The sequence below is a fragment of the Lasioglossum baleicum genome, chromosome 13, assembly GCF_051020765.1.
Source record: "Lasioglossum baleicum chromosome 13, iyLasBale1, whole genome shotgun sequence".
Lineage (NCBI taxonomy): Eukaryota > Metazoa > Arthropoda > Insecta > Hymenoptera > Halictidae > Lasioglossum > Lasioglossum baleicum.
In genome coordinates, this window is record NC_134941.1 from 7,911,879 (window position 1) to 7,924,106 (window position 12,228).

At 32.9% G+C, this 12,228-nt stretch overlaps 3 protein-coding genes across 3 annotated transcripts; 2 read left to right on the forward strand and 1 right to left on the reverse strand.

The window, feature by feature from the left end:
* Positions 1-2,569: 2,569 nt before the first annotated feature.
* On the forward strand, positions 2,570-4,109 carry Oscp1 (Organic solute carrier partner 1). The gene is made up of 4 exons (XM_076437633.1): positions 2,570-2,846; positions 2,939-3,258; positions 3,334-3,617; positions 3,692-4,109. The coding sequence occupies exons 1-4, from the start codon at positions 2,735-2,737 to the stop codon at positions 4,050-4,052; spliced, it is 1,077 nt and encodes a 358-aa protein (XP_076293748.1). The 5' UTR covers positions 2,570-2,734; the 3' UTR covers positions 4,053-4,109.
* LOC143215478 (enoyl-[acyl-carrier-protein] reductase, mitochondrial) lies at positions 4,098-6,263 on the reverse strand. Its single transcript, XM_076437632.1, has 5 exons — positions 6,072-6,263; positions 5,746-5,982; positions 5,055-5,276; positions 4,744-4,974; positions 4,098-4,648 (listed from the first exon to the last, which is right to left on the reverse strand). The coding sequence occupies exons 1-5, from the start codon at positions 6,261-6,263 to the stop codon at positions 4,418-4,420; spliced, it is 1,113 nt and encodes a 370-aa protein (XP_076293747.1). The 3' UTR covers positions 4,098-4,417.
* A 309-nt stretch (positions 6,264-6,572) lies between these two features.
* Positions 6,573-12,009, forward strand: LOC143215471 (solute carrier family 12 member 9). Its single transcript, XM_076437615.1, has 10 exons — positions 6,573-6,729; positions 6,986-7,264; positions 7,359-7,493; positions 7,985-8,322; positions 8,555-8,768; positions 8,936-9,205; positions 9,295-9,502; positions 9,582-10,370; positions 10,439-10,870; positions 10,989-12,009. The coding sequence occupies exons 2-10, from the start codon at positions 6,997-6,999 to the stop codon at positions 11,185-11,187; spliced, it is 2,853 nt and encodes a 950-aa protein (XP_076293730.1). The 5' UTR covers positions 6,573-6,729; positions 6,986-6,996; the 3' UTR covers positions 11,188-12,009.
* The last annotated feature ends 219 nt before the right edge of the window (positions 12,010-12,228 follow it).

Here is a 12,228-nt window from a genome sequence, read left to right on the forward strand (position 1 = left end):
TCTCGACTCTACGATAATTCCTTGTCCATGCGTTGAGAACGATGCAAATTGTAATCTGAATCATCACACGTGCGACAGACATTCGATCGATGATGCCACCGAGAAACGTCAGACCCGTCGGAATGGAAGCGTGGAAGCCTGCTCAACGCGAAGTCCAAAAAATGTATCGATAGACCCAAGCCCGAGGTACTTCGGAAATAACCAATGCGCGTATAAACTTAGGGACTCGGTACCGGATAACTTGATGTCAGTAGTCGGTAATTATGAAGAAAGAAAAACGAACGATGTTAGAAGAGTGGCAAGCAGTGACAGCATCCCCCGAGGTGGTTACACCGGTTTAACTCTGAGCCCGGGATGCAGGGTTTTAAGTCAAGATTGTGTGAGAAGGTCGAAAAGCCCCGATGTTAGAAACACGATTGTCCCTCTTCGATATATTCAATCGGCAAAAGGTACTTGGACATATAACTTATAAGTTAAATTGTTAGAGGTGTACGAGAACCCGAAAATGTCGGGTACACATTTCCGGGTACTTACAAACCACTATAAATTGTATATTACGATGATATACTTTCTTGAAAAGAAGAGATTCTTTTAGAGACGTGTTTCAAGAAATTTCGAAATATTATTGATTCAATCATATTACTTAAACGAAGTGACATGACTCTGGCAAGTTTCTTAGGAAGAAAGATATATATACATAATGAAAATCGAATGTGATATTTCTACAAGGAGTGAAAACAATTAATTACCCCTGTGTATTATAAAAGACATAAGTATTCTCAGAATAAGGTGACATGTTTATCTATTTCAAGTAAACGCTATAAAAATCAAAAGAGATTAATATTGCATTCTTTAAGTAAATCTCTGATTTATTACGTTAATAATTGAATGCGTTGAGACGCATTAATTTAAATGGAATGTTATTTATTATTCGCATCCATGCGACTGAGATTGCAATTCAAATAATATTTCGATATTAATTTATTTCAAGGATAATAGAACTCATGCATACGTGTACTTGATATCTTTTTGCAGATCGTAAGGTAACATGTTATTTAAATTAAATTTTGTATACAGTGTGGAGCATTTAAGTGGAAACATCAGAAAATCATCGTTATACATGGCCGTATAAAAAGTTCTATTGTTTTAAGAGACGAATGTAACAATAGGAAATTTTGTTATTGATCTCATTTTTTAAATGAAATACTAAGATGAATTTTTTTCATCTTTAATGTAATTATTTTGTACAAAAAATAGCTGAAGCTTTTTGTAGAAGTGTTCTCGTACGACCATAAATAACGGAAACTAAATACAAATAGGGTTTTTAAAAATATTAGACGATTTTTATTTAAGTATAATATTAATCTTAAGTTTGAATTTGTTAGGACCTGACATTTGTAATATGCAATAATTTATATAGTAGATTATTATGTGTACAGAATACTTGAAAATTCTTTAATAGCGTTTTTAAGATTTTTCAGGGAATTATTGAACATCATTACATACCGTATTTGATTTTTGACACATTGTTATTTTTACACATTTATATATATATATATATATATATACTCAAAAAGCATTTGTGACTCTACAAGCTTGCATGTTAATTTCTTTGAAACACTTACTTGCTTTCATGGAATTAATTTACTCGGCATGCTCTAAACACTGTAATGGAGTCATCAGAGTTTATTTCATAGTACTGTAAAATAGTACTTAAAATGATATGAAATGCGGGGTAACGAGATAACGAGATAACAAAATGAAAGAACGATATACCTGTGCAATAGAGTGTATTATAGATTAATATTAGACTGAAAAATATGCGTGGCATATTTGGTTTAGAATTTTCGTGCATCAGTAAATAACAGCTGACAACAGAAACTAAAGGAAAAAGGCTACTAAATTATTTCAAGGATCTAAACCGTTCCACTTAACTGAGCCAATTTTCATCGTAGACTTAAGATATTTTATAAAAATGCGGAATACATCTTTTGTTACATATAACCGTCCAATTGTATTATTTTGTAACTGAGTAATGTTACTGTTATTTATATTGTTGGCAACTATTACATTAATTGTTTAATATCTGATTGCATAATATAGCGCGGATAATAACCAATTTCTTTTTACTCAAGAACAAATTTTTATGCAGTTAATAAAATAAAAGCAACAATTGTAAAAACGTCTTTCATAATAGTTTCGAATAATTTGTGTAGACTGTTGATTATAAGGTTGTCTATAACGTGATTAAAAACTGTTATTTAAAATTTTATAATTCGCTAAATATTATATGTATGTGTTGAAACTATTAAATTATTAATTGTTATAAGTTAAAAATTTTTACTATACTTAATGTATACAATTATAATAACTTGCTGCAATTAAAGGCATTAATGTGTTTTAAGAAATAAATGAATTAAAAAATAATAATTTCGTATTAATTATTTCAACATATATAGATAATCAATTCCCAGTACCATTGTTCAATATGAAAGGGAAAGTCACATTGAAAAATTTATTGTTCATATACGCGGACATAAGAACGATTGTCGGCGAGTATAAGGTATGAAATATCGCGCAGTCTCTAAATATACCGCGTCAATTAATTTTATGTACACTACTGTTGTCAGGACAACCAAATGGATAGAGTAATTGTTACGTGTATCGAACGTTCAAAGTGTTAAAACACTTAGTTCCTGGTAATAGTGAATATTAAGAAAAAATTCGTGCAAAAATGTATAACTACGTAACACCAATTCTTTATTTAAATATGGGTGGTGAAATGTTGTATGTTCTACAACAGAGATTGAGAGCACAAAAGATCAGTGTTGATAAATCTGTATATGGCAAGTTTATATTGTTCCTTTCAACTAAATCTACGTTTTATCTATAGGAAATAACTTTTCAAGTTAATGAAATTACTGTTTATTGTTTTTAGTGCTAGAAGGTGTAACCACTGCTTTGTTTAGCCCTAAAATATTAACTTCTATATTCGAGGAAGAATCTATGAGTGGGATGACTGCCCTGAGATCAACTTTAGAGGCTGTTGTATTATCATCTATTGTAAAGCTTGATGCAAGTAGCATGGATAAACTATTTGACCTCATGACCATGATGGTGAAATATCAATTAACTGCAGCCACTGGCCCTAAAGAAGTTATTCTGTTAACATTAAATCACACAGATGCAATGCGCGAGATGGTCAGCCATCCAACTGCACAAAGATGCCTTGGAATGCTGCACCAAATGATCATCGATGTAAGAGAATTGTTTTTCCAGTAATTAACTCGTTAGCACCAAGTTTGTATAAACAGACCATTATTCGTTACGTAGATATACGAGGATTTAACTTGCGCTGAAATCTGGAATATCAGACGTGATTGTTTAAAAGAATTAGACTCGTATTGCGTAAGGGTGTCTCTTCTTCTCAGGTATGGATTGCAAAATGACGACGGTAGTTTTAACGTAACGACAACGATCCGAAAATATGACGAGAAATATGAAGAAAACAAAAGTACGTTCTCTGAGATGAAAGTGCGCGAAATGCATCGCAAAAACCCCTGCGGTGGTTCGTTTAATCTTTACGGTGAACGTGGTACTTTACTGGGTAAAAATATGTAAGTAAAGAATCAAAAACATTCGATCGTTACTAAAATACTAAATACATATACTCAACAAGTATCATATATAGGTATGCAATGACTAATGAAATGTCGAAGCTAGCAAAGAAAGGAGAAAATGAAGATCATATGCAAAATTGTGGTGCCAAAGCAGAGCTTGGTATGTTGGCTATTCAATTGGGTACTGAAGAAGCTTCGTATACAAGACCTTTTACTTTAAATTTACTCTCAAACAATGATTATGATAATGGAAATACAGAAAAAGATAGTTCTGACTCAGTTGATACAGTTGATATAAAAAGTGAGAAAACAGTGTTTAACGAAGATTATAAAGCGAAACTTGATAATGTACGTGCAGATTTTTCTGAAGACAAACTGAATGACATGCAAAACCAAATGTTGATATTGGATATGTTGGAAAAAACGAACTAATTTCATGTGATATATAATTTTAAGTTGCACAATAAAAACACCAAATTCTTTTGCACATTTTTGTCTATAATTGTATACAACAATCTTTCTGTACAAATAAATACTTCTTCATTTAACAATAAAGTACCTCAGTATGTATAATACACATGAAACGTGGTATTTCATGTTAAGCTTTTCATATGCTGCACAAAATCTTAATCAAAAACTGCATAATAATGTTTCATATTAAAAATTAGGAGCTATTCATTTTATTAACACAATAAACCGATATTATTTGCAGCATATTTTAAGTTTTAATTATTCCGGAAATGTATTCGTTTTGTTGAAAGTTTAGAAAATTCTTATTTTCTAAAAAAATTCTAACTTTAAGATTTCGTCATATCCAAAATATACTTTATACCAGTTCGACCATCCATGTTGAGCGCATTTACAACAGCTTCTTGGAACTGAGAAAATGGAACTAGCTTATGTGGTGGAGCTTTGAGCTTCTTCTCTTGAAATAATTTTCCTAATTCATTAAACATGGCTGAACGTTCGCTGGAATCTTTATTCGCATTTGTCCATGCTGTCATCCAGAATCCTTTCAAAGTTATATCCTGTACATATTGTGGAATTATTAATCAAGTACTTCAAACTGGCATTGCACTAATAAGGCTGTAGAAGACTTTAGAAGTTAGAAGACTCAGAATACCTTAAAAATAAGTGCAGAAGTTGGAACTGTTAAAGGTTCCCTGGACATACCACCGTAAGTTACCATAATACCTCCTGGTGCTAAATGCCTCAAACAATCTGATGCATTTTGTCCACATATACAGTTCAGAGCCAATTTTGGAGATGGTAACTTCTTGCTTTTAAAAATTTGAGTTTTCCTTATGTCAGTTTCAGTCAATATTTCATCTGCACCCAAACTAATTAAATGATCCTACAGGAATAAATTTTATAATGTGAATCATATTGACATGGACATGTTGATATATGAAATGTGTTGTCTTTCTTTCTTGCCTTTAATTCTTGTAAATTTGGCCTGTCCCTGACGACACTGACAGACTTGTAATTCCATATTTTACATAATTGTATGACCATTTGCCCCACCGCAGAATTTCCACCATTTTGAATGACAGTATCCCCTGGTTTTAATGCTACAAAGTCTTTTAGCATTCTATACGCGGTGCATGGATTTACATTTAACATACTGGCTTCTATTGCTCCAACATTGCTTGGAATCTGAGGGTTTTAGAACAGTTAGAACCTTTACCTTTACTATCAGTTACATATTCATATAATTAATCAACTAGAGCTGCTACTATAATTTGAAGTAGTCATCACTGGCAAGTAGATATTCTATAAAGATATTGATAATTGCTCATACACTACTGTGCAAAAGAAAGAAGCACCCGGCCATATTTAATAGAAAAGCACAAAAAATCAAATAAGAACACAGTAAGTTTTGAAAAAGGATTCCACTGTCTAATTGAATAGTTCTGAGAATATGTATTATTGCGGATTATCTAATACTTTAAATATAATAAATTAATCATTGTACAATACAATTTCTACATAAGGATACTCTTTTGCACAGTAGTGTATAAGATAGTCCATCAAAAAGCTTGATATCTCACTACCAGTTTTATAACAGTTAGAACATTAATCTACTCCTATATGTTTAAACATTAAACTTGAAATTGTTTTATACTTTCATGACATCTTCAGAATTATAAGTTGCGTGTGTTCTCCATGTCCCTAGATTCGCACCATTTGGAATAATTTTGTCGCCGACAGATAGATTTTTAACGGTAGATCCAACAGCTATTACTTCGCCGACTCCTTCATTTCCTGGAGTAGCTGGTAAAGCTGGTTTGCTCGGATATTTACCTTGTATAGTATTAATGTCTGCTGGATTAACAGGTGCTAATAACCACTTCACAGAAACCTTTCGGAAGAACAATTTTTTATAACAAACAATTCTAAGAGAGCAAATTCTTATTTAATCATTTTACCGATTAGCCAAAGACAAATTACCTGATTACTTTCTGGCTGATTAATAGTCTGCGTTGTTATCTGTAAAACATCTGCAGGTTCCCCATACTCCTTATAAAGTAATGATTTTACAGAATTGACTTTCAACTGTGTGCCCATTCCGCGAGTTAATGTAAAGTTTCTTTTAACCGATCGTGAAACCGGCGATATTAACTTTCTTACATAAATAACCATTTTGGTGTTCAGCGTATATTTTCTTAAATGTTTACGATGATTATCATACGATGAATAGATTACTGTGTTATTATTAAATCATCAATACTAAATACATTTTAGATTCAATCGACGATATAAAACATAATTGTACTTCGAAAGAGATATATTTATTTATATGATTCAGAGCAAAATTTAATAATATTACTCGGTATGTTTCATTTAATTTGTAAAATACGAAAAGATTCTACAAGCAATTCAATTCCTATTCTCGTAACAGGAAGAATGTTCATAAAGCTGTTCTCATGCAATTATAAATTGCGATAAGTATTTTCTGACTTGGGTTTGATAACCTCGAATAGTTACGTTGTACGTTGTACAGTCAGTGGTTGTTTGACACTTCGATAGGTGACATCATGCTTGTGATTTAATTACATACCTACGTGGTACTGATAATTTTGTGTTATGTTATGTAAATAAAAAGACCGTAAGTATGTAAATTTACCGCGTATCAATATACATTCTTCTTAATTGGAAAAAAGATATCCGTTATATTCTAACTGTTACCACTTGTGGGACTTATGTTTTTGTATGCATTCTATGCATTGTTCATTGTTCAGTTATAAGAACGCAATTTAATACATGAATCATATTGAACGATGCAGTTCCGTGCTATTGAGTAATAGTTACCAGCTGATGTTATATGTTAATGTATTTTTTTTCAAAGTAACATATATTTCTAGGAAGCAAGAAAATGATAGCCTCAGAAATAGGGTCAACGAACAATGAACCTACACATGTTAAGATTGGGGGCGAAAAAGCTCCGTTAATCCACGGAAGAAGTGTCCTTTATAGATTGAGCAATTTCTTTAGAATCGGAAGAGTTCAGCATACCGAAGGAGATGGATACGTTGAATTTGGTAGTTTGGGTGCAGACAGCGGTCGTACCTTGGGAACATTTGCCGGTGTATTCAGTCCTGTCACGTTATCCATGTTCAGCGCCTTAATTTTTATACGAATGGGTACCTTTTACTATATAATAATATACCCAAACGGGTTATTAACAAAAATATTTTAACATTGTTACTATGTTATAATGTAAATTTGATATTTCAGGATATATCGTGGGCAATGCAGGATTACTGGTAACGTTGACTCAATTTGTGATTGCTTATGGAATTTTAGTATTCACTGTGGCATCTGTCTGCGCAATCTCAACAAATGGAGCAGTCGAAGGAGGAGGCGCATATTGTATCCTTGACACATGATTATTATTCTGTTCTTAACATGTTCTGTGCCATTGTTTTCGTTCAAGCCAATTGGAATTCTTATTGAAAAACGAAGAATTTTTAAAAAATTTATTGTAAAGTCAAGTAGAGGCATCTTAAGACTGTAGAATGTAGAATATTCCGACCAAAAGAATGAGGTAATATAAAAAATGCAGAACAGAACAAAGCAAATGGCCTGAATGAAAAATTGAGCAAAAACAGCTCGGCTATCAGCTATCAATTCGTAAGTGATTAAGAAAAATTTGTCGTACGTTGTTTGGAGATAAGTTATCAGTCAACAGTGTACTCATGTGTACTTCCATCTGCTTTTATCTGCTGCTTTTAATTATGTTCTCCAATTACCAATTATACTCAATTAAATAATACTAATTATATTTTTTTTGATACACTGGACATGAAGTTTATACTAAGATTTCATAATATTACAATTTTTCCTTATGAAATATTATACAGTTATGATTAGTCGTACCCTTGGGCCAGAATTCGGTGGCTCTATTGGTACACTATTTTTTATGGCTAACATTGTATCAAGTGCACTTTGTATCTCTGGATGCGCTGAAGGACTGATAGAAAACTTTGGGCCATCTGGCTATTTATCTGGCAAGAATGCTCTTATCCCAGATGGCAGATGGTGGCGATTTTTATACTGTTCCGTGTTAAACACTGCCAATTTATTAGTATGTTTAATAGGAGCATCGATGTTTGCAAAAACTAGTGTAGCTATTTTGGCTATTACTTGTGTTTGCCTGTCAAGTGTCTTTATAAGCTTTTTGGCACAAGGACATATGGAGGTAATGATATACAATTATTATGGGTGGTCGGGATCGGTTGAGTTCTTGAAAATTTCGGAATTTTCAGAAAATTGTTGAGAACCCGAATATGCTTGAGTTTCCCTATGTATTCGAGAATCCGTCCCGATCCCGAATAAAATTCTCGACTAGACCCGCCACTAAAAAAATTTAGTGTATTGAATTACTAGATTTTACGGAAAAGTAATTTTTAATGTTATTCTTTTTACTGTAGATACCAATTCCAGATGCAAACACAATTGTTCAAAATGTAACTGAACATGTCAATGGTACTTATACAGGGTTGTTATCATCTACTCTTGCCAGTAATCTTTATTCAAATTATACTCATGATTACTCGAGTGGTGGAGCAATGACTAGTTTTGCAAGCGTATTCGGTGTATTATTCAGTGGTGTAACCGGGATAATGGCAGGAGCAAATATGAGCGGTAATTTCCAAGATGATTTAATGACTCAATATGACGGAGCCGTTTAATGTTTAGTGGTTAATATTTTTGAGTTAGACCGCTTTTGCATTGATCGGCTCAACTGTTTATAACTACATAATTTTTCGTATAAAAAAAATTTATAAATAATATTTTATAATTATTTATAGGCGAACTAAAGAATCCAGGCAGAAACATTCCATACGGAACTTTATCAGCAGTACTGTTTACATTTATATGCTATATCCTCCTATCAATTTTGACAGCTGCAAGTACAAGTCGATTTTTGTTGCAAAATAATTTTATATACATGATGCCAATTAATATTTGGCCACCGTTCGTAGCGATTGGTATATTGACAGCAACATTTAGCGCTGGATTGAGTAATTTAATAGGGTCGAGCAGAGTACTAGAAGCGTTAGCCAAAGATAATGTGTTTGGTAAATTAAAATTATAATGTTCTAGAAACATATTTTCGCAAGATTTTTACACTCTCGTTTCGATTTTTTAATAATTTTAACAATTGCAGGGTCTGGATTAAACTTCGTAACGCAAGGAATATGGAAAGGAAACCCAATTGCTGCAGTTTTAACTTCGTGGACATTAGTTCAAGTAATTTTGCTTGTGGGCTCCTTGAATACTATAGCTCAAATTAATTCGGTATTGTTCTTATTAAGTTATTTGGCTACCAATTTGGCTTGCCTTGGACTAGAACTAGCTAGTGCTCCAAACTTTAGGTACCATTTAATTTGTATTTGTGTTATGTCAGTTCTTATAGATCTTATACATTTGAAATCGTTGCATATCTTTTTACAGACCAACGTTCAACTATTTTACATGGCACACAGCAACAATTGGACTTCTTGGAACATTGATAATGATGTTCGTTATAAATAGCATCTATGCTTCCAGTAGTATAATCCTATGTTTAATATTAATTATCGTATTACATTTATTCTCACCGAGTAAAAATGCACCATGGGGAAGCATATCGCAAGCATTGATATTCCACCAAGTCAGGAAATACTTATTAATGCTTGATTCACGCAAAGACCACGTAAAGTTTTGGCGACCACAAATGTTGTTAATGGTAGCGTCTCCACGATCTGCTTGCCCGCTTATAGATTTTGTGAATGATTTGAAAAAAGGAGGACTTTATGTCATTGGGCATGTGAAAGTCGGAGAATTCTCGGGTCAGAATATTGATCCCACCATAGAAGAAAATCCGCATTGGTTGAGCTTGGTTGATCATATGAAAGTAAAAGCATTTGTTGAGTTGACAGTGACAAAAACTGTACGCGAGGGATTGCATCACTTAATAAGAATATCCGGAATGGGAGCAATGAAGCCGAATACTATTGTCCTTGGTTTCTACGACGAAACATCGCAAGTGGATTTTTTCACGAACTCACAATATGCGACAGACATGTTTGAGAATGTTTCAACATTCCCGAATAGCACTGTATTTCCGCTGAGACAATCGAATGCCGACAAAAATTTAGATTCAGTGCAATATGTTGGCATGTGTTCAGACGTTTTAAGAATGAAGAAGAATTTGTGCCTGTGCAGAAATTTCCATACGCTAAACAAGGCACAAATATCAAAGTAAAAATATAATGAATTTCTTTGTTTTACGATGCAACTGTTTTCCACTACAATGATTTTTTTTCCAGGAATGTCAATTTAAAATACATCGACGTATGGCCGGTGAACTTTTTCCAGCCAACTGACCAAGATCCATTTGATACAACGTCATTGTTCATGCTACAACTTGCGTGTATTATCAATATGGTACCTGTGTGGAAGAATTTACATCTGAGGGTGTTCCACTGTGAAATCTCAGACAGCGACACAAGTCTGAGTATTTCAGATTCACAGAACTCTATTAGCGAGTATCCTAGAGTCTCTAACGAGCATCGTATTAGAAAATTATTGAACATGCTAAGAATATCAGCATCGATTAAGAAAATTCCCAATTGGGGTGCACAAGTACGAGGATTGCAGGGAAGACCTCTGATCGAATCAAGAGTGGAACCTCAGTATGAGTCAAGCAGTGAAAGCAGCGACAATGTTTTAAGTAATATTTCGCGTTCTTATATTTTGAGGTAATTATTAGTATCAATATTTAGAGTCGGGTCCCGAAGTTATTCCGGAGATCGAAAATATCGGGATTCTTAATATCTAATATGAATATATTATGTATTTAATAATGATATTTTTTAGCGTAAACCAATTAATTAGACAGTATTCTTCGCAAACTGCAACGACATTCATTTATTTGCCTGCACCACCAGCATCAAATACTTGGGATGAAGAAACCATGTATCGTCAGTATCTTCAGTTGTTAACGGAATTGACAGCGGATTTACCGCCCATACTATTAGTGCATGGTGTGAGCGCAGTCACATCGACAACATTGTAACAAATGTACATACAGGAATGCAAGTTCTTACTGCAAACATTTTACGAAGCAAGGTATTATTTACTAGTTAAATTGTCCGACATTAAATTATAATATTATTGGTATTCAAGTATATTAGTTAAGAAGTATTGGTATTTAAAATCTGAAAAGTATTGGAAATATATTTTATTTATCGTTTTACTTTATTACAATTGTAAACTTACATGAATAATCAGCTTAACGTTGCTAATGATTGCAATAAGAGAAGCTTAATCTTGTAACAAAAATAGTTTATTACTGTGATAACGAAATTACTCGATAAGAGACTTTCCAGAAGTGAATATTTTTTAAACATGTAAAATATTTTTATTGAGAAATATATAACCTTTATTTTAACGTATCTCACACATGAAACTATTTCCATATCATTTTTATACTGCACTTTATCTGAAGATAGACGTTAGTTGATAGTTGTAATAAAAGCAAATGTAAAATTGAATACACGTATTCTAAAGCAGAAACTTTGTGTTTGGATTAATAATTGAAAAAGAGTTGCTGAAGCTGGACCAAGGGTAAACAAAGAAAGCATTGAAGCACAGACGAGGTATAAGAGTAGACCAATCACGAAAACGACCAAATTATGTCTATATGTTCAAATTATATTTTTTGTTTAATGTCATTATGTTATACAGGGTGAGTTCGAAGAAACAACACCTAAATATCTCCGTTACTTTTCGTTGTACAAAAAAACTTCTTAGGACAAAGTTACACTGTTTGAAGGGCCACATGTAACGGTGTAAGGGAAAAAATTTTTCAAGGTCATTTTTTAATGAGATTTCAAGGTCATCGATGTTTTTTTAAATGGAATGATATATCTTCGTTAACGTAATGTTGTAGCTGACAGAATAACGAATTCATCCATGTAACACTAAGATTCATTTGCTTTATTTCTGTTACGCAAAATGTTCAAAAATATTCCCTTGAGCTGCTATACATTCATTTAGCCGTGAAGTTACAGAATGTACTGCTATGTAATTCATTTCTGAGGGAATCAACGCACAA